At 43.1% G+C, this 25,791-nt stretch overlaps 1 protein-coding gene across 5 annotated transcripts in view; it reads left to right on the forward strand.

Moving 5' to 3' along the window:
* Nucleotides 1-25,791, forward strand: part of MTM1 (myotubularin 1) — a 96,534-nt gene that overhangs the window by 47,762 nt on the left and 22,981 nt on the right. For all 5 annotated transcript variants that reach the window (XM_038588540.1, XM_038588543.1, XM_038588542.1 and 2 more), the window contains 3 exons: nucleotides 16,698-16,781; nucleotides 18,925-19,074; nucleotides 23,072-23,260. In XM_038588540.1, coding sequence (XP_038444468.1) covers nucleotides 16,698-16,781; nucleotides 18,925-19,074; nucleotides 23,072-23,260 — 423 coding nt within the window. The remainder of the gene's footprint in view (nucleotides 1-16,697; nucleotides 16,782-18,924; nucleotides 19,075-23,071; nucleotides 23,261-25,791) is intronic.

Below are 25,791 nucleotides of genomic sequence, written 5' to 3' on the forward strand. Positions count from 1 at the left end.
GTCAACATGTACAACCGTCCCATAAATCAAGTTAATTTCAAGGTAATGTGTTCGCTGGTGTCAGGGAGCAGGGAGGGCAGATGAGGAGTAGGAGTATGGGATGAATGAATGATACCTAGTCCCATTTGAGGATATGACAGAAGTAATAGGACGCATGTGGAGGGCCCTGATATGGAACAGGTACCTTCACTGCTGTCAGAGAAATGCAGGGGAAGTCCACTGGGGGTTCACAGGAAGATGAGAACAGAACACATCCAACCTATGTTGGAAAAGCCTGCATGACATTTGATAGTCATTTGGGTTGAGCCTTGAAGGATGCTTATCATTTCCGGGGGAGGAAGTGCAATTCCAGGCAGAGGCAAGACCCTGACCCTCAACACAGCAGAAGGAAAGCTGGAAGCAGTGTGGAGTGTTTATGAGGGGAGCTGGTACTGTGTGGTTGGAACGTGGGGTAGAGGAGATCTGGGGTCATGTGCCGGAGGGCTCTGCTAGGGAAGGAGCTAAAACCTGGAGAAGTAGTGGAGACCTACGGAAGGTTTTGAAATAAGTGATAGGATGGAATTACAAGGTCGTGAAGACTAGACAGCAGGAGAGAGCTCATGGAGCCTGCGAGGGGCTGTCAGAGGGCCAGGTGAGAGGGCCATGGTGCTGGAACTAAGACCCCGCAGTGCAGGTGGCTGGGGCAGGGGCAGTGGGTGACATGCTTGGGCAGCAGTCTGGTGAGAGAACAACGAGGAAGGCTGAATCATCCTTCCCTCTGGGGTTTGTGGCTTGAGTGATGAGGAGGGTGGGGTGCTGTTGACAGAGCAGGGAAGTCAGAAAAGGATTTTGTTTGGGGAAACAGGTGGAAAACAGCAAGGAGGGAGAGATGGGGAGTTCTGTTTTGTTTGTGTGGCTGTCGTTGTGGCCTTTTGAGAGAATTGACAGCAGTGATTTCAGGCCTGGCCCCAAAAAAGGATCTAGAGATGTAGATTTGGAATCGTGGGTCTTAATATGTTGGGAGCGACAGATTCCTTTGATAATATGATAGAAATGATAGTTTCTCATCCCATGAAGAGTGCACTTCTGTACAAAACTTTACATAAAATTTTAGGGTTTCAGCCCCTCTGAAGCTCGTCTGTGGCTCCCAGGTTAGTTAAGTAGCCCTGGTGTGTAATAGAGGAGTCTGAAACCAGAAGTTTGGGAGCGGCCAGTTTGCAAGGAGTGAGGATGTCCTGCATGCTGTGCCATGCCGCAGAGGGCCAAGGGGCCTGGAGGGCTGGGAAGGGTCCTGTAGATTCCATGGTAGCAAGCTCCCCGGGGGCCAGACTCCCTAACTGGGAGATTGGGACCTTGTTTCCTATCCTTTGGGTCCCCAGTACCTAGTATAGTGGCTGGCATATGGTTGTTGAACTTTTTTGAATCTAGAAAGTAACCTACGTGAGAGGACAGAAACTAGTGGGTAAGGCTCTAAAGAAAGAGTAGAGAAGAGGGTGTTTTTAAAAAGATGAAAAACATGAGCACCTGAGTGGCTCAGTGGTTGAGTGTCTGCCTTTGGCTCAGGTCATGATCCCGGGGTCCTGGGATCGAGTCCTGCATTGGGCTCCCTGCTCAGCAAGGAGTCTGCTTCTCTTTCTCCCTCTGCTCCTCTCCCTGGCTCGTGTTCACTCTATCATGCTGTTTCTCAAATAAATAAATAAAATCTTTAAAAAAAATAAAAACAAAAGAGACAAAAAAACAAAGTGGTATGAGCCAAGTGGAGGGAATGAGTATTTCACTTGGAATCTGAAAAAGGCAAATGAGTGTATTTGTGGGGGGTGAGAGGAGCCTTGCCTCTTGTCAAGGCAAGAGAGAAGGGATCTTTCCGAAGCAGGATGCTGGGAAAGATGGAGGGGGATGGGGTTAAGCCCAGTTTGTAGGGCAGTTTTAGAAAGAAGAAGGGACAATTATTTCTCTGAGACAGGAGGGAAAGAAAAGTTTTCAAACTGCCACAGTGGGGAATGTGAGAGTGTGCCAGGAAGGGATTTCCTGGAAGCCTAATCTAAGCCTGATTGCATTGAACAACACAAAGGGCCCTGCTGGAAAAATATCACTTTGTTAATATTATTGAAACTCTTAAACCAGCTGCAGATAATCTCTGTGATTTTTTTTTTATTGTAAGCATTTAAGGTCAGAAGTAAGCTTGATGTTGTATCCATGAAATGGTGTCTGAAGGCTAAGAGAGTTGGGTTCCAAATCCAGCCGGTGAACAGTGAACCAGTGGGCTTCTTGCTTTCAGACCATCCCTTTGGCTCTGCTGGCCTCCTTCTCCATTAGCATTGTCCGCACTCAGTGTGTTCAAGTTGGGACTTAAACTTTGAATTGAACTTGAGTAGTTTAGCCACACAGAGTCAACCTGTTAATTTGATTGTTTCCATATTATGTCAGTGCAGTAAGACTTGAACATTGTTCCCATAACATTTTCTACTTCAGCCAGAGTGTTTATTTTCTTGCTTTATTTTTGTTTTGCCTTGACAAATGCTAGAAATTTTACCAGTTTTGCAGACTACATTGTGACTCTTCGCTACTTCTAGGTAAATGATACGTTTTTATAAGAAGCATGATAATTTTGGGGCACCTGGGTAGCTCAGTCGATTAAGTGTCTGACTCCTGGTTTTGGCTCAGGTCATGATCTCTGGGTCCTGAGATCAAGCCCCACATTGGACTCTGCACTCAGCGGGGATTCTGCTTGAGATTCTCTCTCTCTTCCTCTGGCCCCCTCACTCTTTTTCTCTTTCTGAAAAAAAAATCTTTAAAAAAAAAGAAATGTGACAATGCTTCTGACATAATTTTTTAAAAGTAGGAACAGACATTTTAGGGGAGTGTTTAACTATTAATCCCAATGTATTATGGAGTCATAAAATTAATTTACTAGGTTGCAACCATTTTTAAATGGACTAGAAGAGAAAATATTGAGAGCATAATCCATACTACGGACACCTACGGTTCGTCAAACATTTGTTTCAGAGGTGTGTGTGTGTACAGGGATGTGGTCATGGTGCAAAGTGTATGGCTTTCTGTTAATCATAATCTAGAGAGTTGGAAAAACAACCTTTCAGATAATGGGAAAATATAGAGTCAAATGCACTTTGAGTGAATCTAGGCATTAGTAAAGTTACTTCCATCTGTCTCTACAGCAATAGGCACACGTGGACTTTCTTGAATTGTGTGTAAGCGAAGGGCCTCCGTTTTGACCAAAATCATGGAGAGTAGCCTCACATAGGAGAGTGGAGAGCTGGAAGGAGTTGAGCCTGGGATGCAGCTGCCAGGCTTATGGCAACCACTGATGAGGGAGAGCCAGAGAGAGCCTTTCTGCTATGTGGTCACGAGCACATGGTGTGCAGTCCAGAGGCCCGTATCTGAATCTGGGTCGGTCGCTTACCTGCTTGGCAACTTTGGAAGCCACATAATCTACGTATATGCTTGAGTGTTCTCATCTGTAGTGGGGAGAATCACAGTCTCTACGCCATGGAGTTTTTGTGAGAATTAAACATAAACTGTTTACAACAGTGCCTGACACGCAGTTAAGTGCCCTTTGAATGTCAGCTGTGCATTAGCACCCCATTTTCCCAGCAGGTGCAAAGAAGAAGGACAATTACCCCAACACACTTTTCCCCTGCCCAGAGTATTAATAAAGTAAATGTGATAATACGTGAGACACTTTCAGCCCCTTTAAAGAAAGATGCTGTGTGGATAAGGTTAGGATCCTTATTCACAAACCATTGGTTGTACTTTGATAAAAGATTAGTAGAAAGTCTTAAATTTCCGTGTGTTAAATCCAGAAAGCCCCCTAACTAGAAATGGGAAATAGGGAGCAGCAGTACTCTTCAGAAATGGTTTGCCCTTTTTTTTCTGTCCATCTTTTGACCCCACGCAGGCCTCCTACATCCAGGGTAGCACGGCTCCCTCAGGCGCGTGTGTCTCGGTGCTGTATACGTTCCTGCACCTTCTGGGTTAAGCTCTGTGGGCGTTGCAGCCTTTTCTGCCCCTTGTTACTCTGAGCTCCTTAGTGCTCGTGTAGTTGCAAAGGCTTTTGATGTCTTGTGTGTCCTGGTATACTTGACCTTCGCATGGGTGGTAGGAGTAGGCACCGGAGAGCGCCACTCCGCTGGCTGTGCTTTTTGAGAAGGTGAGAAACAGCTGGATTGCAAAGCCTTTTCCCTGGAGACCAGCAGCCTTCCACTTGGCACTTCCTGCCATGGGCAGCACCTTTCTGGAGGCCTGGCAGCATTTATAGCTGTTCGGGACCGCTGCCTTTGCTTCTCAGGGTCTGCGCCTGCTTCTTTCTGCCTCGCTTTGCTGAACCATTTCAAACCCCGTCATACGGCTTAAGCACTGTGTCATTTCTACCTTGTGGCTGCCCTGGCTCAAGTCCAATTGTACTTGCTTGTAAAAATGATTGCATAAAAATTACCAAAGCGGGTTACGGGGGCGCACATCCTTTTCAATTGCTTGAACGAAAGGGGTAAATGATCCTGTGAATAGGCAATTAGCAACAAAGGTACTTTTCCTGTGCCTTCATTTTTCAGCCCAGAATTGGGGAACATTTTTATAAATTGCTTGGAAATTTAAAAAATCTCGGGCTGAAATTTAGTGGACTCTCACTTCCTAGGCTGACCACGGAATAGATAAAAAAGCAAACAGCTCATTTTCAGAAGGCAGTTGAAATGAGAAGCAGTGCCATGTGTGTACAGTCTCTCTCTCTCTCTCTCTCTCTCTCTCCCCCTCCCCCTCTCTCTCTAACACACACACACCTGCTTTTCAGCCTATATGTGGCTTTAGGACTGAAGTAGGGTCTTACTTCTCTATCTTCTCTTTAGGCAGGACTCCTTTTTCTTGGATAAGCAGTAAATGTGGCCAGTGGAGGGTCTCCTCGTGCTTCCTGCCACCTCTAGGACTTGGCCCTCGGCCTTTTTCAGCCTCTCTCTTTTCCCTGCTCCCCAACTCCTAGAACTGTGCTCCTGGCAGGACTGCCCTCGCTTTGCCATCCATGTCCCGAAGCGCAGTGTGCACTGCCTGCCTGCACGTCCTCGGCAGTCACTCACTTCAGAGCTTGTCTGACTTCTCACCCTCCTGCTCCAGGGGAGCTGTTCTTTTGCATGTGACTCAAGACCCTGCAAATTCTCAAGCCACTTCTCCCTTCAAAGGTTTTTTGAACCAAGTAGCTACAAGCCAGTGTTTATAAAACACATATAAGGCATAAGGAAGTATGATATCTGGAGCATCCCCCTGGCTCCTGGGCGTCATGTCTTTGACTTCATTCACCACGGCTCTCTGCATCCGAGCCTGGTCTGCCAAGTTCTTATGTGCTGGCTCGTGGTGTCTAGTTTCCCAGGATGTTCTATGATCCTTGCTTTTGAACTCCTATTCCTCGGACCTCTGTGGGAATACTTGGAGGCCGGGGTCGAAGGCAGTTTGATGTTTCCTTCTGCTAGGCATCTTAGGGCACTCCTGGTGTGGGTCGGTTACGAATTATATTCCCTGCCTGATGTTGTTTGGACCATTCAAGCTTTAGGAGTTTGGGCTACACGCTGCTTAAGAGCTGCCTTGTGGCTAGAAATTCTTGGTGGGGGACAGCAGTAGAGACTTTTTCTTTTTCCCCTCGATCAACACCAATAATCTGGACAAGTTAAGTTCCTTGGAATCTCAGGGGGCTACTCCCTATTTGTCCTTACCCTGAGGTTGTAACACTCATTTCTACCTCTGCTGCTAGGCCAGTCTCTACCGAAGGTGATTTCCAGTCTCATGCGCATCTTGGCATCTGGGGTGGGCCCGGGCCTTTATGTCCTGTCTCCTGTACCCCAAGAGGCCATGAAAATCAATTCTGTGGGTGCCCCGAGGTAAGAGCCAGTGCTTTCCTTTTGCTCTCTACATTCCTGTTTGTGGTTAGTTTTTAACTTCTGGGTATTTGTTCCTCCCTAGCTAGCTCATTAGAGCAGTTTAAAAACGGTTTCTCTTTTATACAGCATTTATAGACGTTTTCAGTAGAAGGCTCAGTTAGGGCATCTATACCATCACACTTCCAACCCTTGGAAACTTTCCTTTTTCCTGAACATTTCCTGAATCCAGAGGATTCTTCCTCCCTAGCCTGACTTGGTTCAGGTTTTTATCTCTTCTTTTCTCCAGTGATGGAATCATCCTTGGACTGATTTTCCTGCTTCCTTTCTGCCCCCTTCCCAGTCCACCCCTGCCTGTGCCATGTATCACATTCCTCCTTCTGGGCTGGGCTCTCATTCCTCTACCCCCAAAACATCCACAGTTCTTCCCTCTGCATCAGCGTAAATGCAACCTATCTCCCCCAAAATGTGGCCTCACCTCTCAACTGGCCCTGCATTTTCCTACCCCTCCTACACTCTGGACCTGTTTGCTGGTGGCCTTGTATTCCATGACTTTGGCTGCCATTTGTGTCTTTTCATCATCACTGTGATTATCATGTCCAAAGTCAATGGACCTGGAAGTAACCTAGGCATTCTCTGGAGCCCTAGGTGCTTTACCTGTGCTCTCCTCTTTATGTGGTTAATAGTTGTGCCCTCCTTGTCACTGTCCTTTGGAGAATTTCTGACCCTTTAAACACAGTGCCTGTGTCTTATTCATCTTCTTCTCTACTTGATACCTTGTTCATAGTAGGCCCTTGGTAAATGTTGGTTGAAATAATATACTAAGGTCAATAGAGTGAATGAATTAAGAACCAGCATTGGTAAGAATATTCTGTTTAGAAAGGGCATTTATTCAACAAGCACTACTTTAAAATTTTGCAAATAGCTAACAGATATCCATAACTGAAAATTTGGGAAGTATTAAAGGTACTGTTATGGACCAAATGTCTGTGTCCTCCCAAAATCATATGCTGAAATCCTAACCCCACCCCTGCAGCGTGATGGTATTTGGAGTTGGGGCTTTTCAGAGGTGTTGTAAACCAGCCAGTCTATGGTAACTTGTTATACTGGCTGGAACTAAGACAAGTATGTAGTAAAACTATCCCGCCCCAGGCACCTTCCACCCATCCCATTCCCCACCACACAGACAACCCCTTCGGACTGTTACGAGTGATCATTTAGGCCCTATTCATGTAGCTTGTTGGTCAGATTTTCCCCCCTTTGACCCTAGTGGTGTATTGCTATATGTGCTCTTCCATACCTTGCTTTTATTTATTTTTATTTTTTAAAGATTTTATGTATTTATACATGAGAGACACAGAAAGAGGCAGAGATAAATGGGGAGGGAGAAGTAGGCTCCCTGTGGGGAGCCTGATGCTGGACTCAATCCCAGGACCTGGGGGTCACGACCTGAGCCAAAGGCAGATGCTTAACCACTGAGCCACCCAGGTGCTCCCATACCTTGCTTTTAAATTTACCAATAGATATCGCCTAATGAGTGGGTTTCTTCACCCTATTTATGACCATACAGCATTCTGTTGACCGTACCATACTTTCTTCAAACCTCAATTGATGGATATTGAGATCATTTCTGATCATTTGCTCTTATATAAACTGCAGTGAGTGTAACCTTGCACATACATCATCTTGAATGTGCTCATGTCTGTCGTAGGATACGTTTTTAGACGTAAAATTACTGCTATTACCAAATATCCCTAAGAGAAGATGTGCTAGCTTTCACTCCCACACGCAGTGTGTCAGAGTGCCTGTTTCTAGACGTCCCCTCCAACTCTATTATAGTTTCCTATAGCTTCTGTAGTACTCGACCACAAACTTGGTGCCTTATAAAAACATGAGTCTGGCATCTTACAATTCTGGAAGTCAAAAGTCCAAAATGGATCTCACTGGACTAAAGTCAGAGTATGTGTGGTGCTGTGTGTCTTCTGGGGGTTCAAGGGGAGAGTCCATTTCTTAGACTATATTTTCCAGCTTCTAGAGGTACCCACGTTCCTCGGCTCACAGCCTCTTCCATCTACAGAGCCCAAAGCAGTGGTTGAGTCCTTCAGATTACTCTGACTTTATTCCATTGTCACTGTCCTTCTCTGATTCCAGCTCTTCTGCTTCCTTCCACATCTCAGGATCCTTACAGTGACATTGGCACTCCTGGGAAGTCCAGGGTGCTCTTCCTATCTTAAAGTCAGGTGACTGGAAATCTTAATTCCATTGACAACCTAATTCCTCTTTGCCATGAATGATAATGTGACATGGGTCACAGGGTTCAGGACATGGACATATTTGAGGGACCGTTAGCCAACTGCACCAATCCAGAATGCTTTCTGATTTTTTGATCTGCACTAATCTAATAGGTAAAAATTTGGATTCATAATTTTATTTTGTATTTATCCTATTTGACTGGAATTAAATATCTTTTGGTGTGAGCTCTTTGTATTTCTATTGATTCTCTGTGGCTTCTGCCTATATTTCCTTTGGGATATTGGTCTTTTTCTTATTAATTGTAGGAGTTCTTTATGTAATAGCTACACTCATAATACAAGTTACAAATATTTTCCCCATGTCTTTTGACTATGGTGGCTTTTGCTATGGGAATTTAAAAAAAAATCTTTGTATTTATCAATTTTTTTGTGATGGGGGTCTCTATGACCACCCTGAGTTTAACGATTCATTAGGAGAATTCAGAAGACTTAATGTATAGCCATCCTCACAAGTGTGATTTATTACAGCAAAAAGGTACAGAGGAAAAGCAGCAAAAGGAAAAGGTGCATAGGGAGAAACCAGGCACAAACTTCCAGAGTTTTCTCCCAGCAGAGTTACACAGTAGACACTTAATTCCTACAGCAACAAGTTGAGACAACACATGGGAAATATGTACCCACCAGGGAAGCTTGGCACCCACAGTTTTTATTGGAGGCTGGTTATGAGACATCCTCTGCCTGGCATGTACCCCAATCACTGCCTCTCAGAAGGAAAGTGAGGGTTAAGCATAAACCACGTTTATACATTGAGGCACCATAAACCACTCTTATCAGTTAGGGAGCGATGGGAACTCTCCTGAGACCCAGGTTCCCAGAGTCCAGCCTCACAAGCAGAGCTAAGGGGAGCAGCCGGGCCTGCTAGGTTGTTAACTCTTGTCTACAGAGTTTTCTTTTATAGCTCCTGGGTTTTATATCCCTGTTAGGGGTGATTTCTTCACTCAGAGTTATGGAAGAATTATCCCTAGAATATTCTTTTAAAACTTCGGGCTCTTTTTTTAATGTAAATATTTCATCAATTTGGAATTTATTCAGGGTTACCATGTAAAATATGGATGCAAATCTTTCTTCCACTGTTGTTGCAACACCATTTGTTGACTAACTTATTTGAAATCCCACCTTTTCATACAGCTAGGTCTCTGTGTTTGATTTCTGGGTGTTTCTTTTCTTGCATCAATCATCCTTTAGGTACCAGTAATGTTCTTTTAACCACTGAGGCTTTATAAGATGCAAGGTCAGCTAGGGCAGGCCTCTCCTCACTCCTCCTCTTTTCCATCCTTTTCCTCCCTGCTTTTCCTCTCCAGACACTTACGCAATGCCTGCCTGCCTACTGGCTAGGTTCAGGGAGCTGGGGTTCATGCCCACTTGTCCGGGAGGACAGACAAATGCATATGATACAGATGCATGTGCACAGGGTATCAGGGGAGCAGGAAGTAAGGGGCTTGGTGTCAAGGATGGCTTCCTAGAGGAGGTGAATCCTGGACAATGAGGAAGAGCGTTAGCCAGGCAGAAAGGGCTGTGGCCAAGTATGTGGAATGTGCAAATGTGAAGAGGCTGGACACAGACTGGACTCACATGTGAGTTGGTGTCCATGTGGGTGGTAGTGGTGAGAGATGATGCTAGATGAGGAGGCTGGGCCCCAGAGCTCGCAGAGCCTACCATGCCCCACCAAGAAGTTCTACTTTGTATCTGAATGGGAGGGGAGCCATTCAAAGGGTTGAAGCAGGGAAGTGACATTAAATTTCAATTTCAAAAAGACTGCTTGGGCTGTAGCATGCAGACTGGATGGTGTGGGACAGGAGTTTATTTCTGGGGATGTTTGTTCCTCCCCCAGATTCATGATAATGAGTCCTTGAAATGGGACAATGGGGAGGACAGGAGAGAATGGATTTGAGGAAGATCTAGAAGATCAGTAGAATTCGTTGATGGTGTGAACGTAGTTATGATGAGGGATGACATGATAGGGAAGGACCCAGCCTGCGAGGAAGAATCCACCCAGTGGGTGGGCAGTGGCGCCAGAGGTCAAGATGAGGAGCATAGGGGGGTAGCGAAGAAGACGCGGTGCCTTCCATTTCAGATGTGCGGAGTTGCAAGTGTCTATAGGACTAGACATAGACATCGATGTGGCAGGTGGCTGTATAGACCTGGAGCTGTCTCCAGGGTGAGGTTTATTTGCCAGGCCCAGATGTAATCGTTGGCATTTTCACAGACGTAGCCAAAATTGCCAGGAAAGACAGGTATAGTGAGAGGAGGTGTGGCATATGAACTTTGAGAAATGTCACCTTAAATGATTATGATTTTGGGCAAGTAGGAAAGAAGGCTTTTTATCCAAATGGTTTCAGCTGACGTTTCAGATGTACTTTGGGGTCTTTTCCTCCTGAATAAGTGAATATGTACATTTCTATATGAAGGCGATGGCAACCCAAAGATATGAAGCCACTTTCCCCAGGGAAGGTGGTAGAAAGAGGACTCGGGGAATTATTTAAGCAAACGGAAGTATAAATGGTAATTTATGTGCTCGGTGCTTTTGACCTATGAGACTCTTGTCAGATTTTTGGATTAACTTACTTTTGATGCAGTTACATGAAAGATGTTACTTTGAACTATAAACTTTGCCACGTTTCAGTACGTCCTGTGGTTCTTTCTTAAAAATTTTGGCTTTTTTCCAGCCAACTTTAATGAAAGGAATTTTTTTCCTTATATGAAGAGGTCTTGTTTCTTAAGTGTAACCTGAAAGATGAAAATGAGGTGATTTTACATTGCTGCACCATTAAACGGTAGATGGAAGCTTTTAAAAAGGCGGGTGTCTTCAATTTCAGAAATCAAATAAGAGGGGGAAAAAAAGCTCACTTAAATTCCTGTTGAGACACTGCAAAATTCCATCAGGAAAGAAGGAGTGAGTGAACAGTCCTCTGGATTTTTAATGCTAGGTATTCAGAGTTAGAGTTGGTTTACTTCCAAAAAAAATGTCTGCTCTTCCTAAAACTCGTGTCCATGCATGGTGGCAGCATCGTTTGAAAGCACTGTTAGGGCAGCCCAGGTGGCTCAGTGGTTTAGCGCCGCTTTCAGCCCAGGGCCTGATCCTGGAGACCCGGGATCGAGTCCCACACCAGGCTCCCTGCGTGGAGCCTGCTTCTGTCTCTGCCTCTCTCTCTCTCTTTGTGTGTCCCTCGTGAATAAATAAATAAAATCTTTTATAAAAAAGAAAGCACTGTTAAATCTACATAGCTTAACAGTTCATTTACCTGGATACTATGAAAATAGTTTGCTTCTGTAACTGCCACCCATTTGCACAATACTCAATTTTTACAAATCTGACTCCCCAGAATCCAATTCTGAGACACAGTGTGTCGAGTCTTCGAGGGAAGAGGCTGTCCGCGAGGGGCTTCATGAAATGTAGGAATTCCAATTCATGGGACAACGCTCTCACCTCAAAAGAAGGAAGGAAACTCATGAGTTGATCGACATTTATAGAGTGTATTAAATAGCAATAAATCCAGTCTAGGTGTTTTAAGTGAGTTGGTACATCTTCATATAGGTGCCATCTTAAAATAATGGGCAAATAAATGAAAGCTAAAACCTGTTGTCCTTTCAGATTTTTCCCCCCACGAGACACAACAGTGATAAATGTAGGAAAATTTAAATGACAAGTTACATTCTCTTTGTCAGAGCTGTTTTTATCCCTAGTGTGAAATCAGAGATTTTCATCTCAACTTTGTCCTTTAACATTTTTTAAATGTTACATTGTGCTATTTTTAATCCTGGAAAAAATGCACATGATTTCTTTTTTTTTTTTTTTTAAATCTCCATGCATGGTATCTCTTGACTAGTAGGAATCTGCATTGGTGACATGCCCAAATACTAATATAGAGCCAAATAAACGATAGACCTGCTCCCTTGAAGCCAGGGTAAGCATGTAAGGGTGTCTGTTTCCTGGTTTTGATACTGTACTCCAGCTATTCAAGGTACTCACATTGGGGAGGCTGAGTGCAAGGTGCATATGGGATTTCCCTGTACATTTTTGTAACTTCTTCTGAATCTGTAAGTATTTCAAAATTACTTTCTAAAAAAAGTGAAGCAGCCCCCTCCGCCCCCTGCTGACAGCCAGCACACTCAGAAGCCTGGGGCTGTGTTCTTGAGTAGTGTGGTTGTGTATTGCTGCATGTGGCCCTTCAGGATCAGGGCAGCCACCCCCATCCCTTGCCTCTGGAAATTCTGGCTCGGTGGGGTGGGGCGAGGTGGAGCCTGGGCATCCCCTAGCATCTCATCACAGGAGAGCGCCCCCCTTCTGAGACCTCTTCTCCTGACCCTAAGGCAGAGCCCGGCTGAGGGACCAGGCCCCGGGAGGAAGAAAGCTGTGGAGGGCCTCCTGAAGCCCCCATTGGGCACAACCCTAGGCTTGGAGGCTTTCCTGAGCTGGGGCTCCCCAACACACTCCTGATGCCGGGACCAGTGTGTGTGACCAACTTAATGATGGCCCGACTCCTGGCTCCATCCTCAGAAAGGGAAGTTCTCTCTGTGGCACCTGGGATTCCCAAAGACAGGGTCCCCAGCGACCCAGGGTGATAGTGAGGAATAACTGGAAATGGCTACCCGCTAAGTCCGAAAAGACTCAAAACCTTAAAAAACATATATATTGTCTGTAAGAGAAAATAAGTGACAGCTAAAAATCTCAAGGCATGTAACCCATTAATTTAAGGTATTAACAATTTTCAGACAGGACCTTTAGACAAGTCACCACTTTGTAATAATGAGGTATGGCTGAAGGTTTTTGTTGCCTTGCTTTAGTGCTTAGTGGGTTTTTTGTAATAATCCACCTTTATGTCACTCTGTTCAGAGCTTGTGTTTTAAAACTCTTGCTTCTTTCTCTTACCTGAATCTTTAAGAGGGAAAAAAAAGGTAAAAATGAAAATATCTGGGAAATAAGTCTGAGTACATCCAACTTTAGAAAATTGGTCCTTTTCGAATGCTTGCCTCTCAGTAGAGCCAAGTATCAACAACTTTGTGTTTACCTTGTGTTTTTCTTGAAAAACTAACAAGTAATGCTTTTGAAAAAATATTTTTTTCTTGGGGCACCTGGATGGTGCAGTTAAGTGGCCAACTCTTGGTTTTTGAAAGGCTCAGGTTATGATCTCGGGGTCATAGGATTGAGCCGTGTGTTGGGCTCCCTGCTCAGTGCAGAGTCTGTTTAACATTCTCTCTCCCCTCTCCTACTGCCCCTCCCCCACTTGCTCTCCGCCCCCCAATAAATAAATAAAAATTTAAATTATATTTTTTCTTGTAATTGTAAGCTATTTTACTTGGATGATTACCTTAAGCTCCAATTCCGTATTAGATGTACTCCTGTATATTTCATGTGTATCTGGCTGTTAGGTGATTCATAAACTTTTTCTGAAATATCTGAGCTCCAAGTCTGGCTCTTAGCTCTTAACCTCAGAGCTGTTTCCATTGTAGAGTTCTCAGAAGCATGTTTCAGAGGTAAAGGATGCCAGTTCATGGTCTTATCCTAGATATCTGGATGTCACTTCGAACATGAAGTGTTATTCCAGAATGATTTCTTGAGAAAGGCCACCTGAGATGTTGCAACTGTGAGGACATTGTACCCACTCTATTAATGACAATATTTTGTATATTACTTGCATTCAGAATTCCCTTAAAGCAAGCATATTAAATTATGGAGATAATTTTGGTTTGGGCTATATAACTTTCATCTTCTGATAATAATTTTGTAAACTTATTAGTAATTTTAATATAAGATACAAGAGAATATTTGGAGCAAGAAAGGAGTTGCTTTATTATTTGTGACTGAAAAATAGTTATGTTGAAAATGCTGCTGGCAAGTCAAAGGATACTGATAGCATTAACACACATGCTTTTTCTGGAGAGAAAGGTTTATCTGGCCTTTGAGTTCGTAGTCTTATTCTTTGTTTTTGAAAGGTCACCATATTTACTTGAGCTCCATGGGAAAGGTGCAAATAACTGAAAATAAACAAACAACATGAACAGAAAACAAAAAAAAAAAGTTGAGATCAGGAACTAATTTCAAGAAAGCAGCTTATATACGTCTTCTTCTAAGGGGTACGACAGCCCTATGTCTCTAAGCATCTGCCTTCTACAAGTATGTCAACAGCACAGTATTTAGCAGTATTATTTACCTGTGCCAGGTACTGATCAGTATAATATCCAGTACTCCGATGTCACCAAGAGAATGCTTTCATATGTTCTACAGATCCTGCTTAGGATGAAGAAGTACACCATATATTTTAGGGCTGTTTTCATCAAAAGTGCGCCAGTCTTTGAGTTAAACTTCAGTTAACACAGAAATCACTTGTTTCCTGCAGTGGTATGAATAATTAAGTATTGCCGTGGATTCCATGTCAGTCTAAAGCCTCAACGAATTGCTTAGCTAGATCCGTGTCACGTGCTCAGTGTGCCACCCATTGCAGAACACACAGCATTTGGGCTGACCACTGCTAGAATTGAGACCTGCTGAGGGTGCCCTGTGCTTTAGAAAGTTCAAGAAGACAGTCCAGATCTTGTTCTTGATCAGTTTTTACCTAAACCTCTTGCTTTTTATTTTTTTTAAGATTTTATTTATTGATTCATGAGACACACACACACACAGAGGCAGAGACATAGGCAGAGGGAGAAGCAGGCTCCATGCAGGGAGCCCAATGTGGGACTCGATCCTGGGTCTCCAGGATCATGCCCTGGGCCAAAGGCAGGCGCTAAACTGCTGAGCCACCCAGGGATCCCCACCCCTTGCTCTTTTTTTTTTTCTCTTTTTAAATATGTAAAACCATTGCCACCAAGCAAGGCTTTTCCAGAAATTCTCTGTAGTGTAGGGGAGGGAATGCTGGCATGCTAAATTGTAGGTTGATGACAAGAAAATGGGTGGCAGGAGAGATACTAGAGGAAAAAGTGCCCAAACACAGTGCCTCCAGAGAAAGTAGTTGTACAGGGACTGTAGAAGCTTCACATTTTCACTGGGGCAACAACTACATATTCTGCCTACAATGGACCCAATACTGTTCCAGTTACTGGGGAGACAGGATGTGACCAAAGCAGGTGTCTTGTCTTTATGGAGCCCATGTTCTAGGGGAGGGGACAGTAGGAGTCCAATAGTAAGCAAGTACATATATAATCTGTCAAATGATCACAGATAATAGGGGAAAATAAAATGGGAAGGAGAATAGGGGGTGCTGTTCTAGGGGGGTAGCATGTAGTTTTTCTATAGGGTGTCAGAATAAGTCCTACTGATTAAGGTTACATTGGAGCAGGGATGTGAAAGAAGTAGAGGGGAAAGCCATGGGGGAAAAGGTTTCTGACAGCTGGACAGCAGGTGGAAAGGCCCTAATGTTGGTATGTGCTTGGTGCTTTTGGAGATGAGCACTGGAGGCCAGTGTGGCAGGAGTGGGGTGAGCAGTGGGAGGGCAGAGGCCTGGTAGGGGCTGTGGCCAGATGGTGGACAGCTCGGTGGGCAATTGGACAGACTTCCGCTTTGACCCCCAATGACATGGAAAGCCACAGAAGGATTTGGGGCAGGGGAATGACTTGAGGTGACTTGAGTTGTGACACTATTACTCTGACTTTAGAGGTGAAGAGAAAAGTAGGGGACCAGGCAGGAGGTTATTACAACGATGCACATGGACGGTGGTTGAGGCTTAGACCAGGATGATGGCTGTGAGTTGATGAGGATAACACCAAGGTTTGGGGCTCAACTAGAAGAATGGAGCTGCCATCTACTGAAATGGGGAGGCTGTGGGAGGAGCAGAATGGGGGACATTCAGGGGTTTGGCTTTGGATGTATTAACTTTGGAGTCCATCAGATGCCTCTCAGGGCAGGCTGGAGTCGTACAGTGGTCCCTTGGACAGCCAAGCCTGCAGATCCAAGTCGGGGCTGGAGAGCAATGGATACTTGGGAGTCACTAGAGTATAGATGGTATTTGAAGCCGTAAAACTCATCAATATCGCCTCCAGAGTGAGCACAGAGAGAGAAGAGAGGTCTGGGTCCTGTTATTTCACAGAGATCAGGGCATTGATTCAGAATTCACAGAGAACAGTTAATTAAGGATTTTCCTAACATCCTGTCGCTTTTAAAATAGATAAACATGTCATTATTCCCGTCAGAGACAGTTGATGGTTTAATAGTTATTCTTGAATTTCCTTTTTTTTTTTCTTTTTTAAATGGCTCTTACCTGATCAATTGCTAATACTGTTCAAAATGAGCAGGTGTGTTTTGGTCTGGAAATCTGATTTTCATGGAACTTTATCTATAAAAGAATAATTTAAAAGAGATGTTTGTAGCCATAGAAAATTGAGGTCTAAGAAGTAATTATTCCTCAAGATGGAAGGTAGCATGAAGCCTGGTGTGCATTTTCCATTCTTAATTCCTTTTTGAAAGGCTTGCTTTGGGTTGTGATTTCATGGTAGGCAAATCTGGTGGGTGAAAATGCGGAGGACATAGTATTAGTAGACTATTAGTTCCATCACGCTTAACTTTAAATTCTTTTTTTCCTTTTGCCTTTTCTAGCCAATATTTGCATTTCTAAACGAAGAAAAGTTTAACGTGGATGGGTGGACAGTTTATAATCCAGTCGAAGAATACAGAAGGCAGGTAAGTCAGTAAGCCGCGTGGGAAGCCGTGAATTGCAAACATGTATGGTGACAGTATTTTGTCGGTCATGCTCCTCGAGCATCAGTGGAATCCTTGCAAAGTACAGTGTAAATGGCAGTTATAGCTTATTTTATCTTTTACTGTGTAATTTATGAGCTCATTCTGTAGCCATATGATATGTTCATGAAATGAATCAAATACATGGAGTCTAGAAAAATCAAAGTTCTATACCTTACTATTTAGGAATTCATGTCACTATATATTTACATATCTTATCTAGGGGCTTAACTGTCACTGACAGGTAGATTCAAATTATATTTATTCTGGTTTGCAGACTGAAATGAATTAGAACCCTTTCCCTGTAATGATGACTTTTCTAAGAAAGCTTCGATAAACTTGTATTAGAATTGCTTTTTTTGCTCTCTTCTGTAAACTTCACCCACGTGCATGTTTATTTGCTGTAACAAAGGCAAGAGGCTTGGCACAATGTTGCCGTTCAGGGACAAAGGTCTCTCATGGCATTTTTGTGCAGAAGAGCCTATGCGTATTATGTACAAGAGCCACAATCTGACCTCTGGTTTAACCCGATCTTTAGGCCAGCCAGGAGTTTTGTGATGGGGTTTTTCAGAGTTCTCATCCTACACAGCTCTTAAGATAATCAGCAACTTTTATTGAGTGAGCTTTGAGAATCAGATCAAGCCCAGTTGCTTTATATGAAAAAGCAGTGAATGTAAAGTAAAATCATAGAACCCTAGACTCGAGAAGAACCTTCTAGCCACCACCTCCGCTACCAAGCACCCACACTGATTTTTGTTTGTTTGCTTTTTAGTCTTGACCAGTGGTGTGCATATTTGTAAGCAGATTCGATGCTCAGGGATGTGGATGCAGGAGTTTAGGTCACTTGTATGAGGTAGTACGTCCTACACTTCCAGAAGTCAGCTTTAGCCAGTTGAGTTTTCAAAGACTGTCTATACCTCTCCTTTTAATGACCTCTATTCTGGGTCAGCTATTAAGGCAGAAGAAAAACCATGAAAACATTTGGCATGTTTTGGAGACCTCGGTAGCATTATGTATTTAAATATCTGTAACTTAGTTTTGGAGCATTACTGACAATATGAAGACTTATTTTTTAGATCCATGTTTCTAGCTTGAAACAAGACAGTTCCTGTTTAAGATTGCATGCATGTATGAACTGTTGACGGTATCTTGTTCGAGACTGCCATTATATTTCATCTTTTCTTCTTATAACTTTTTCATGGGACTTATAACTCTCTAATTGGACTCAGCGTCAGACTCACCTGTTTGGTCCGTGGTCTATAGGACCAGACCTAAGGAAAAGGTACAATGTCTGTCCCCACAGCAAGCACCCACATAGCTCACCTTTGTGTGTGTATCTGTGTATTTGTGAGTATGGGGAGAGACTATTCCACCACCTCTGAATCTTGCCCACACTAGATGATTTTGTGGGTAGATAACAGGATGGGAGGTGTACTCCGTGACTCCCTGTCACATCAGCAGCGTGCTCAGAATGCAGATGCCTGTATTTCTCACACAACCTGTAGAGCAATCACCGATCCCAAACAACTTGATTGAAAAGACTTTTAGGAGGTGGCGAAATGAGCCTCCCCAGAGGGGTTTGCCTCTACTTCCCCTCTGTGACTTTCTTCATGAACTTAGCCTCTCTACTTTGGAGCAGACGGAAGCATTCACTCTGTTTTGAGTAGGGAGAGGAAGTCGCCCGATCTCTTTGCTACCCTCAGTTAGACACAGGTTAAAATTACATGATGCACTTTTCTTTGGGGTGGCGGTGGGGTACACAAGTGGGGGAGGAACTTGGACTTATCTTTATTGTACAAGTAGCAAGAAATAGTTTGACATGAAATAAAGGAAGACCTCAAATTCAAGAGAATCCGTATTTGCCAATGATATTTTAGAATTATGGGAACCACTAGTGTTTTGTCTTGTGTTCTTATGTTGTCTGGATTACTGATTTGGCTCCCTTTATTATAAACCCTTAGACCGTCACTACCCTGTGGTCAAAGAGGCATGTGCAGATTCTGCTAGAAAGAAGAAAGGAGACCCGAGGCCAAATCCAGAGATGGAGTCATGCGGTACTGACTCGGGACTTCCTTTTTTCCTACAGGGCTTGCCCAATCACCACTGGAGAATAACTTTTATCAACAAGTGCTATGAGCTCTGTGACACTTATCCTGCTCTCTTGGTGGTTCCATATCGTGCCTCAGATGACGATCTCAGGAGAGTTGCAACTTTTAGATCCAGAAATCGAATTCCAGTGAGTACTACAGTTAATGTTTTCCTCAAAGACTGCCTTTTATCCCATAAGAATAGTAGTCAAGTCAGAGAAACACTCTGGGAATTGCAATCCACCATATGATTTTTAAGTGCCTTCTGAGTGCAAAGTACCACGCCAAATGGGAAAAGAAGTGAGACAGCACTGGTCTTCCAGAGCTCACAATCAGGGACAGAGAACGGGCATAAAATGATTCTCATACGAGAGAGGGTATAAGTAATGCACACGTCAACCAAGTGGTAGCTGGAAGGAAAGATGAAAGGACAGGGGTTCTATGGTTTTCACCTTTGTAGTATGATACCTGACGTATGATGGGCTCTCCGTGAACATCGGCTGAATTCTACTGGAAGTGGCACGCTGTCTGTCCTGTGTTAGAGTGCAGGAGTACAGCCTTTCATGTGTGCCCGCCTTTAGTAGGTCTAGCTCATCCTCATCACATTTGCAAGCTGCCTAAATGCCGTTAGCAAACTGGAGCCAAATGCAGATTATTCCAGACAGTATACTTACAGTATCATTGGACCTAGTTCACAAAGTTCTCTTTGGCTCTTAAATATTTATGTATGAGTCATACCGTCTACTTTGTGTGCATAAATTTTATTGACTTAAAATTTAGAGAATTTTTTCCTCTCTTAATTTTCAGGACATGTCATAATAAGTACATTGTTTTGTAGTGGTTTTGCTAAATAACAGATTTTTGGAAAAACAAGGATTGAAGAAATTAAGATTTAATGTCACCTTGCCTTTAACTCCCAAGTCTAGACATTTTTTGTCCTTAAAAGGACATTTGTGTGAAACTCCGGTACAACATCGACATAATAGGAATCATAACTTTTAAAATTCACTCATTTCTCTAATCATGAGTGTCTGTTCATATGTTAATGATCTATATTGTACTTGACTATATGCTCTTTAGCTCATTTTGCTAGAATACAGTGCCAGCGAGGCTAGAGTTGCAAGTTTACTTCCTCTTCTTCTGCTCTATTGTGACATACTTTTCTGTGCCATAGCCATAAATTCCACCCCTGCCTTGGCCAGCTGTCTTGCTAATACTTGTCTCGCCCACAGGAGAACTAGGCGAGGGTAGTGTGGATTGATTTTGTTCATGCCTTCATTCCATTGAACATCTACCATGTCAGTGTGCGTGCGTGTGTGTGTGTATGTGTGTGTGTATTTCATGGGACTTGGGACAGGAGAGGAGATACAAGTGTGCCCAGTCCAGTGTGCTCCCCTGCCATCTGCCCACTAGTCTCCACCATCCTGAGTGAATGAGAGTCTACAGTAGAGCTAATAGAATGCTTAACTTTTTAGTTACATAGCCATTTTATTGATCTTCCTTACTTCATAATGGCCACGAGTCTGCCTTTATTTTTCCTAATAAAACTAAAGTTAAGCCCTCCATCCTGTCTATATCTTTATAGATTACCGTGCTGAAGAATACTTAATGGTAGATAATGTGTTCTTTCTCAAACACCTTCTAACCACCTGACTCTTGACTATACCCTAGAAAACGTATTTCCTTTTAAATGTGAAATCATTAATATTTGATATTCAGTTCTTTTTTAAAAGCCCATATAAAAATACAAAAAGAATTGATGAGAAAGCACTCTGGTTATTGTGTGCATAAATAGGAATATGAACGATTATGAGATATCACTGAAGAAAGAAATGATCCATATGCATCATCGGTGTTCCCATTAATGCATACGTATGTTCTCATATGCATTCCCATGTTCTCAAACATGTTTGTCTTAAAGTTGCAGAAGTCCTTAACATATCAGTAATACACAGCTATTTTAGGCATTTTACAAAGTGCCGATAAGCAGAAAGGAGTCTGCCACCTAGTGAGAACCACAGTTAACAATTTGGTCTGCGTCCTCCCAAACTGTCTTCTATGCAAGCACATTTTTATTTGGAAAAAAAAGAAATTATCCTGTAATTTGTGCCTCAGTCCACTTTCTCTGCATAGCATCATCTTGGAAAGAACTTTTCATGCTGATGAGCATGTGTGTGTCCGTGTGTCGGGGGCACACATTATTACCATAATGTCTTATATCCATTTTCTATTGAGACATCTCGGTTCTTTTTAATCTTTTACTCTTATCAACAACTCTATGATCAACATCTTTTGGTGGCTAAATATAGGAGTATATCCTTAATTATCTATGACTTCTAGATACTAAGCTTACTAGGAATGACCCAATATAGTACCATATACTTTGAAAGCAGTCATGCTTGGTGGTGGTGTGAAGTGACCATTATTTATACCTGTGAGCCAAGGGAGTATGCATCCTTTTAAGAAGGTGGATGAGATCCCGAAAGAAAAAGAAAGAAGCAAAACAGCTTACAAGAGTACCTGTAACATGGCATGGTGATTCCAGCCTTAATCTCCCAGGCGGACGGAAGAGGGGTCGAGGAAGGGAGGTCACTGCCAATGGTACAGGGCACTTCCTCACCTAGGACGTGATTTAAATATAAAAGTTGGTGAGGATGTTTATCAAAGAATAAGTCTTTGTATATAGTGATTTTCTCTTTTAGAAGTGATCTTGTATCAAGTCAACATGTTGTGTAGCTTAAACTGACTCAGTGTTGTATATCACTTACATTCTCAGTAAACCTGGAAAATTAAAAATACATCCATACATGCATAAAAGTGATCTCATGTCTCTTACCTGTCTTGAAGCAAGGGCCATAGGAGGCTGGCTGGGCAGGTGTCACCTCCATGGTGTTGGTTAGAAACCAGAGGTCCAGGACAGCCAGTGCTTGTCCCAGGGCTTCCTAGTTCTGAGCCTTTGGACTCTTCAGGGCCACAGTGATGTTGCATTACTGGTCTCTGGCATGGCGCAAAGACTGAACAAGGATTCATTCACGCTATCGTGTAATCTTTTCTCACTAACCCATTGTCATTATTATGCACATCGGTTTTTGTGAACATCAGTGCTTATCATTTGCCATCATGGAGGGGGTGACTTCACAGATGACAACGCATTTGGCCTTGTAGTAAGTGAGCTTCTTTGGTTCTTGTGTCTGCTTTTCACAGTTTTCCGGATCTGACTTCCCAGACCACCTGGCCTGCCCCTGGAATGTACTTTACATGTGTTCTTCGTTCATCTGCCCAGCAGGGCTGTGGAGTCATGTTCCCCCCCTACACCCCACACCCCATTTGATGAAGGAAGAGTTGGGAGAGACAGGGGCTGTGAACCCCATGTCCAGGTTACAACCACAGCAGAGATGTGCCTCCCCCAGAGCCCACCCTGTTGCCCACCACACTCACTTCCTGGCTCCGTTTTTGTTTTCTTAACAGCTTTGAGATCCAATTTGCCTACCCGATCAATTCACCCACTTAAAGTGGACAATTCTGTAGTTTCTGTTGTATTACATTGTTAGCTCCCTTTTATGGGTGTTGTTTCTCCTGCACCGTGAGCTTGGAAACCAGGTAGCACACGTACTAGGCTTGTGTGCAAAGTACGGCTCCTCAAGCCTCATTGTGGGACCTCTCGCAGCTCTTTGGACATCCTGAGAGCTTTTTTTTTCTTCCCTTGGATTTTCTCCCCACTGTGTGAGATTCTAGAATTGAGACTGTTGGGGAGATGACCTGTAGAAGTCAGTTGGTAGTATAGAAACACATTGTACCAGAGGTGATTTCCTTTATGTCTCACTTCTTGTTAAAGCTTGTTTCTGTCTGGGAAATCCAGTGCAAGCTGCAGACCTGAAGTAGTATTAGAAGCTTTTTATTTCCTTTAGGTGATAGAACTTTTTTTAGGTAAGCATTTAACGTCTATGAGACGTGGTGCTAATTAAGACTAGTAAAGCAATTGGTTATGGGCACACAAAGTGAAAATCGCAGGTGAACAAGTACTGTTTTGGCTAAATCAGATTCACTTCATCATGATTGTTAGCACTTTATTTTTTTATATGTATTTCTAACTGTTTTGAGATTTGTTTCTTTCTGGATAGCTTAAAATTTCTGGACTAACCATAGGTGCTGTCATGGATTCATCCAGAAAACAAGACGGTCATTGTGCGCTGCAGCCAGCCTCTTGTCGGAATGAGTGGTAAACGGAATAAAGATGATGAGAAGTATCTCGATGTTATCAGGGAGACTAACAGACAAATTTCTAAACTCACAATCTATGATGCCAGACCCAATGTAAATGCCGTGGCCAACAAGGTGAGTATATTTAGTGACACAATAGATCTTATCTTGTTGCATTTAGCATGCCGTATTTCACATGAATGTTTTTGCACGGTGTGCCAACATGTGGGCTTATGTGAAGTTAGACTTTAGTTGAAATGGGAAAACTGGTTTGCTGAGGGAGGAAGTAGTTTTAATCACAAAATCCATCTTGAGAGTTGAATCCATTAAGGTTCAAATGACCATAACCTTTAGGCAAATTAGGTGAGGATAGAACTGTAACGAACTTTGATTTTGGCAGAAGTTGGAGTCTCTTTGGAGCGCTTTAGGGTGTTCCTGAGCCATCTTGATATATACACTGCTGAAGCATCTGTGAGGAGTTGTGGGAAGCTGGAATTGTTAAAATCTTAAACCTGTAGCTTTATCCAGACTGTCTCTTCACTATACTCATTAATGTGTGTTCTCATTTATATAAGATAATTCAAGAAATGAGTAGATCTCTGCACATAGATTTTATAATCATGTGCACACACTGTTATTATCTTCAAGGCAAGTCTGTCTCTGTTGTCTCTTGGCCTTCTTAGGCAGAGTATACTGAGCACCCCTATAGTTGATTGGGGTCATCCTGGTGAACATCAGTGATTAGGTAGTGTTGCTTTCAGAAGATCTACAGAAGCTGCTGCAAGGTATAAGGCCATTTGCCTGTACACTGAACAGCCCCAGATTGTTAGGCTTTTTATATTAAACTTCTCTTTTCCATTTTTTTAAAGATTTTATTTATTTATTCATGAAAAACACAGAGGCAGAGGGAGAAGCAGGCTCTCTGCGGGGAGCCCGATGTGGGACTCGATCCCAGGACCCCAGGACCACAACCTGAGCCAAAGGCAGACATTCAACCACTCAGCCACCTAGGTGTCCTTTGACTTCTCCTTTTCATTTCGTTTTTTCCTTCTCCTACTATTGCCAGTTGTCACTTGCAAGTGCTCACAGTGGGCCTGCCCTAAGGTGTTCACCACCATTCCGCCTTTCCGATTTCTTGTTTCTCGTCAGCTGTAGGCTTAAATTTCATCATCTTGAATACTTTGCTTTTCCTGAGGTCACTTTTCTGGCATCTTTAATTATTCATAGCACAAGACAAGAACCTGAAAGCAAAACAAGTCCTCAAACAGCTCTGAGAGATGCAGCAGCTTTCCTAAACAGAAGGGTGTGTAAAAATGGCGTGTGGGGGGGGGGGCTCCACTCACAATTATTTGTACACAGATTGTGTGTCTTACACATTTGCATCCAGGGAGTTCCCCCCCCCCACTCCCTGTGTGCTCTTGGACCAGCTATCTGTTATTGCAGTTGATTTTTGTTTCAGTAATGGAAATGATCTTGAAATTATATGTAAAGCAATCAGGGAGTGTTGTTGACTAGTAAATTAAGAAGTAGAAGTAAAACATTTAGGAAATTAAGTCCAAAGATGAATATCTTCTTGCATTATTCGTAACATTAGATATTTCTGTTCCATCCCTCATATATAATTCAGAGTTGAAACTGTGTATAGAATGCAATGTTTGCATGTATACATTTAGCCTGAAATAGAGATGATGTAACATTAAAATGAGGTCTTTAGAAAGATTATTTTAAAATACGAAAATGTACAAAATGATTATACATTTCATCATCTTATTAACTCTAAAGCTTATTGTGATAGCAGTAGAATCTTTTTTCATTGTTGTTTTCCCCAGCTCCCCAGCAGAATTCTCGAATGCCTTTTTAACACCCAGGAAATACGCCTGTGTTACTAGTGCTCTTAGGAATGAAGGGAAGGAAAAAATTGAGGAAAAAAACTGAGGCTTTAAAGACCTGTGCAGCATTCTTTAAAAACCAAGCTTCTGTTCCCTCTTCCCTCCGCTGTGGCTCTCCCCTAGTCATCTATATCCATAGCAACAGGCCCTTGAACCTTTATGCTGTCGTACTAGCTTGTCTGGGTTGTTCCTTTTCATTAAAGAGAAGGAAACTGAAGACTTCAAAACGAACCAGAGCTGGAGAAGTTGAACTTTTGGGAACTCACTCTATGCTTGCCTCATTGATTTTTACTCTTCTGACTTCTGTTCTCTTTGGACCTAATCCTTCCTCCCCTGTGGATATTTAGAAATTTGCACTGCCCACCCTCCACGTAATAACCAACATTACACCAATTGTCAAGTAAACAGACAAAACCCAGGCGTAGATAAGACCCAGTGCCAGGCTGCTTCAGTTTTGCCGCAGTCCACTGTGATGAGTTCAAGTGGAGCTGCATTAGTGTCTGTCTTTGCTCTGGCAAGGAACAATAAGTATGTTTTGCCTTTTGTTTTTCTACGCATTGTCTTCAGTTATTTGTGAAAAAAACTCCAGCAGTGAGAATCTCTTTGGAAATCACTGTAACTGTTTCCTGTAGGGAAGCGGGTCATCTGTGGGAGGGTGACTTGTCATTGCATTATAGGCTTGCTGTTTCCTCACAGGCTGTGTGCCCGCAGTTTATGGAGGTGCCTGCCAGGTGGGTAGGAGCACCTCTGTCGAGGCCTCTGATCAGAGCCTCAAGG

This window comes from Canis lupus, chromosome X, assembly GCF_011100685.1.
Source record: "Canis lupus familiaris isolate Mischka breed German Shepherd chromosome X, alternate assembly UU_Cfam_GSD_1.0, whole genome shotgun sequence".
NCBI lineage: Eukaryota > Metazoa > Chordata > Mammalia > Carnivora > Canidae > Canis > Canis lupus.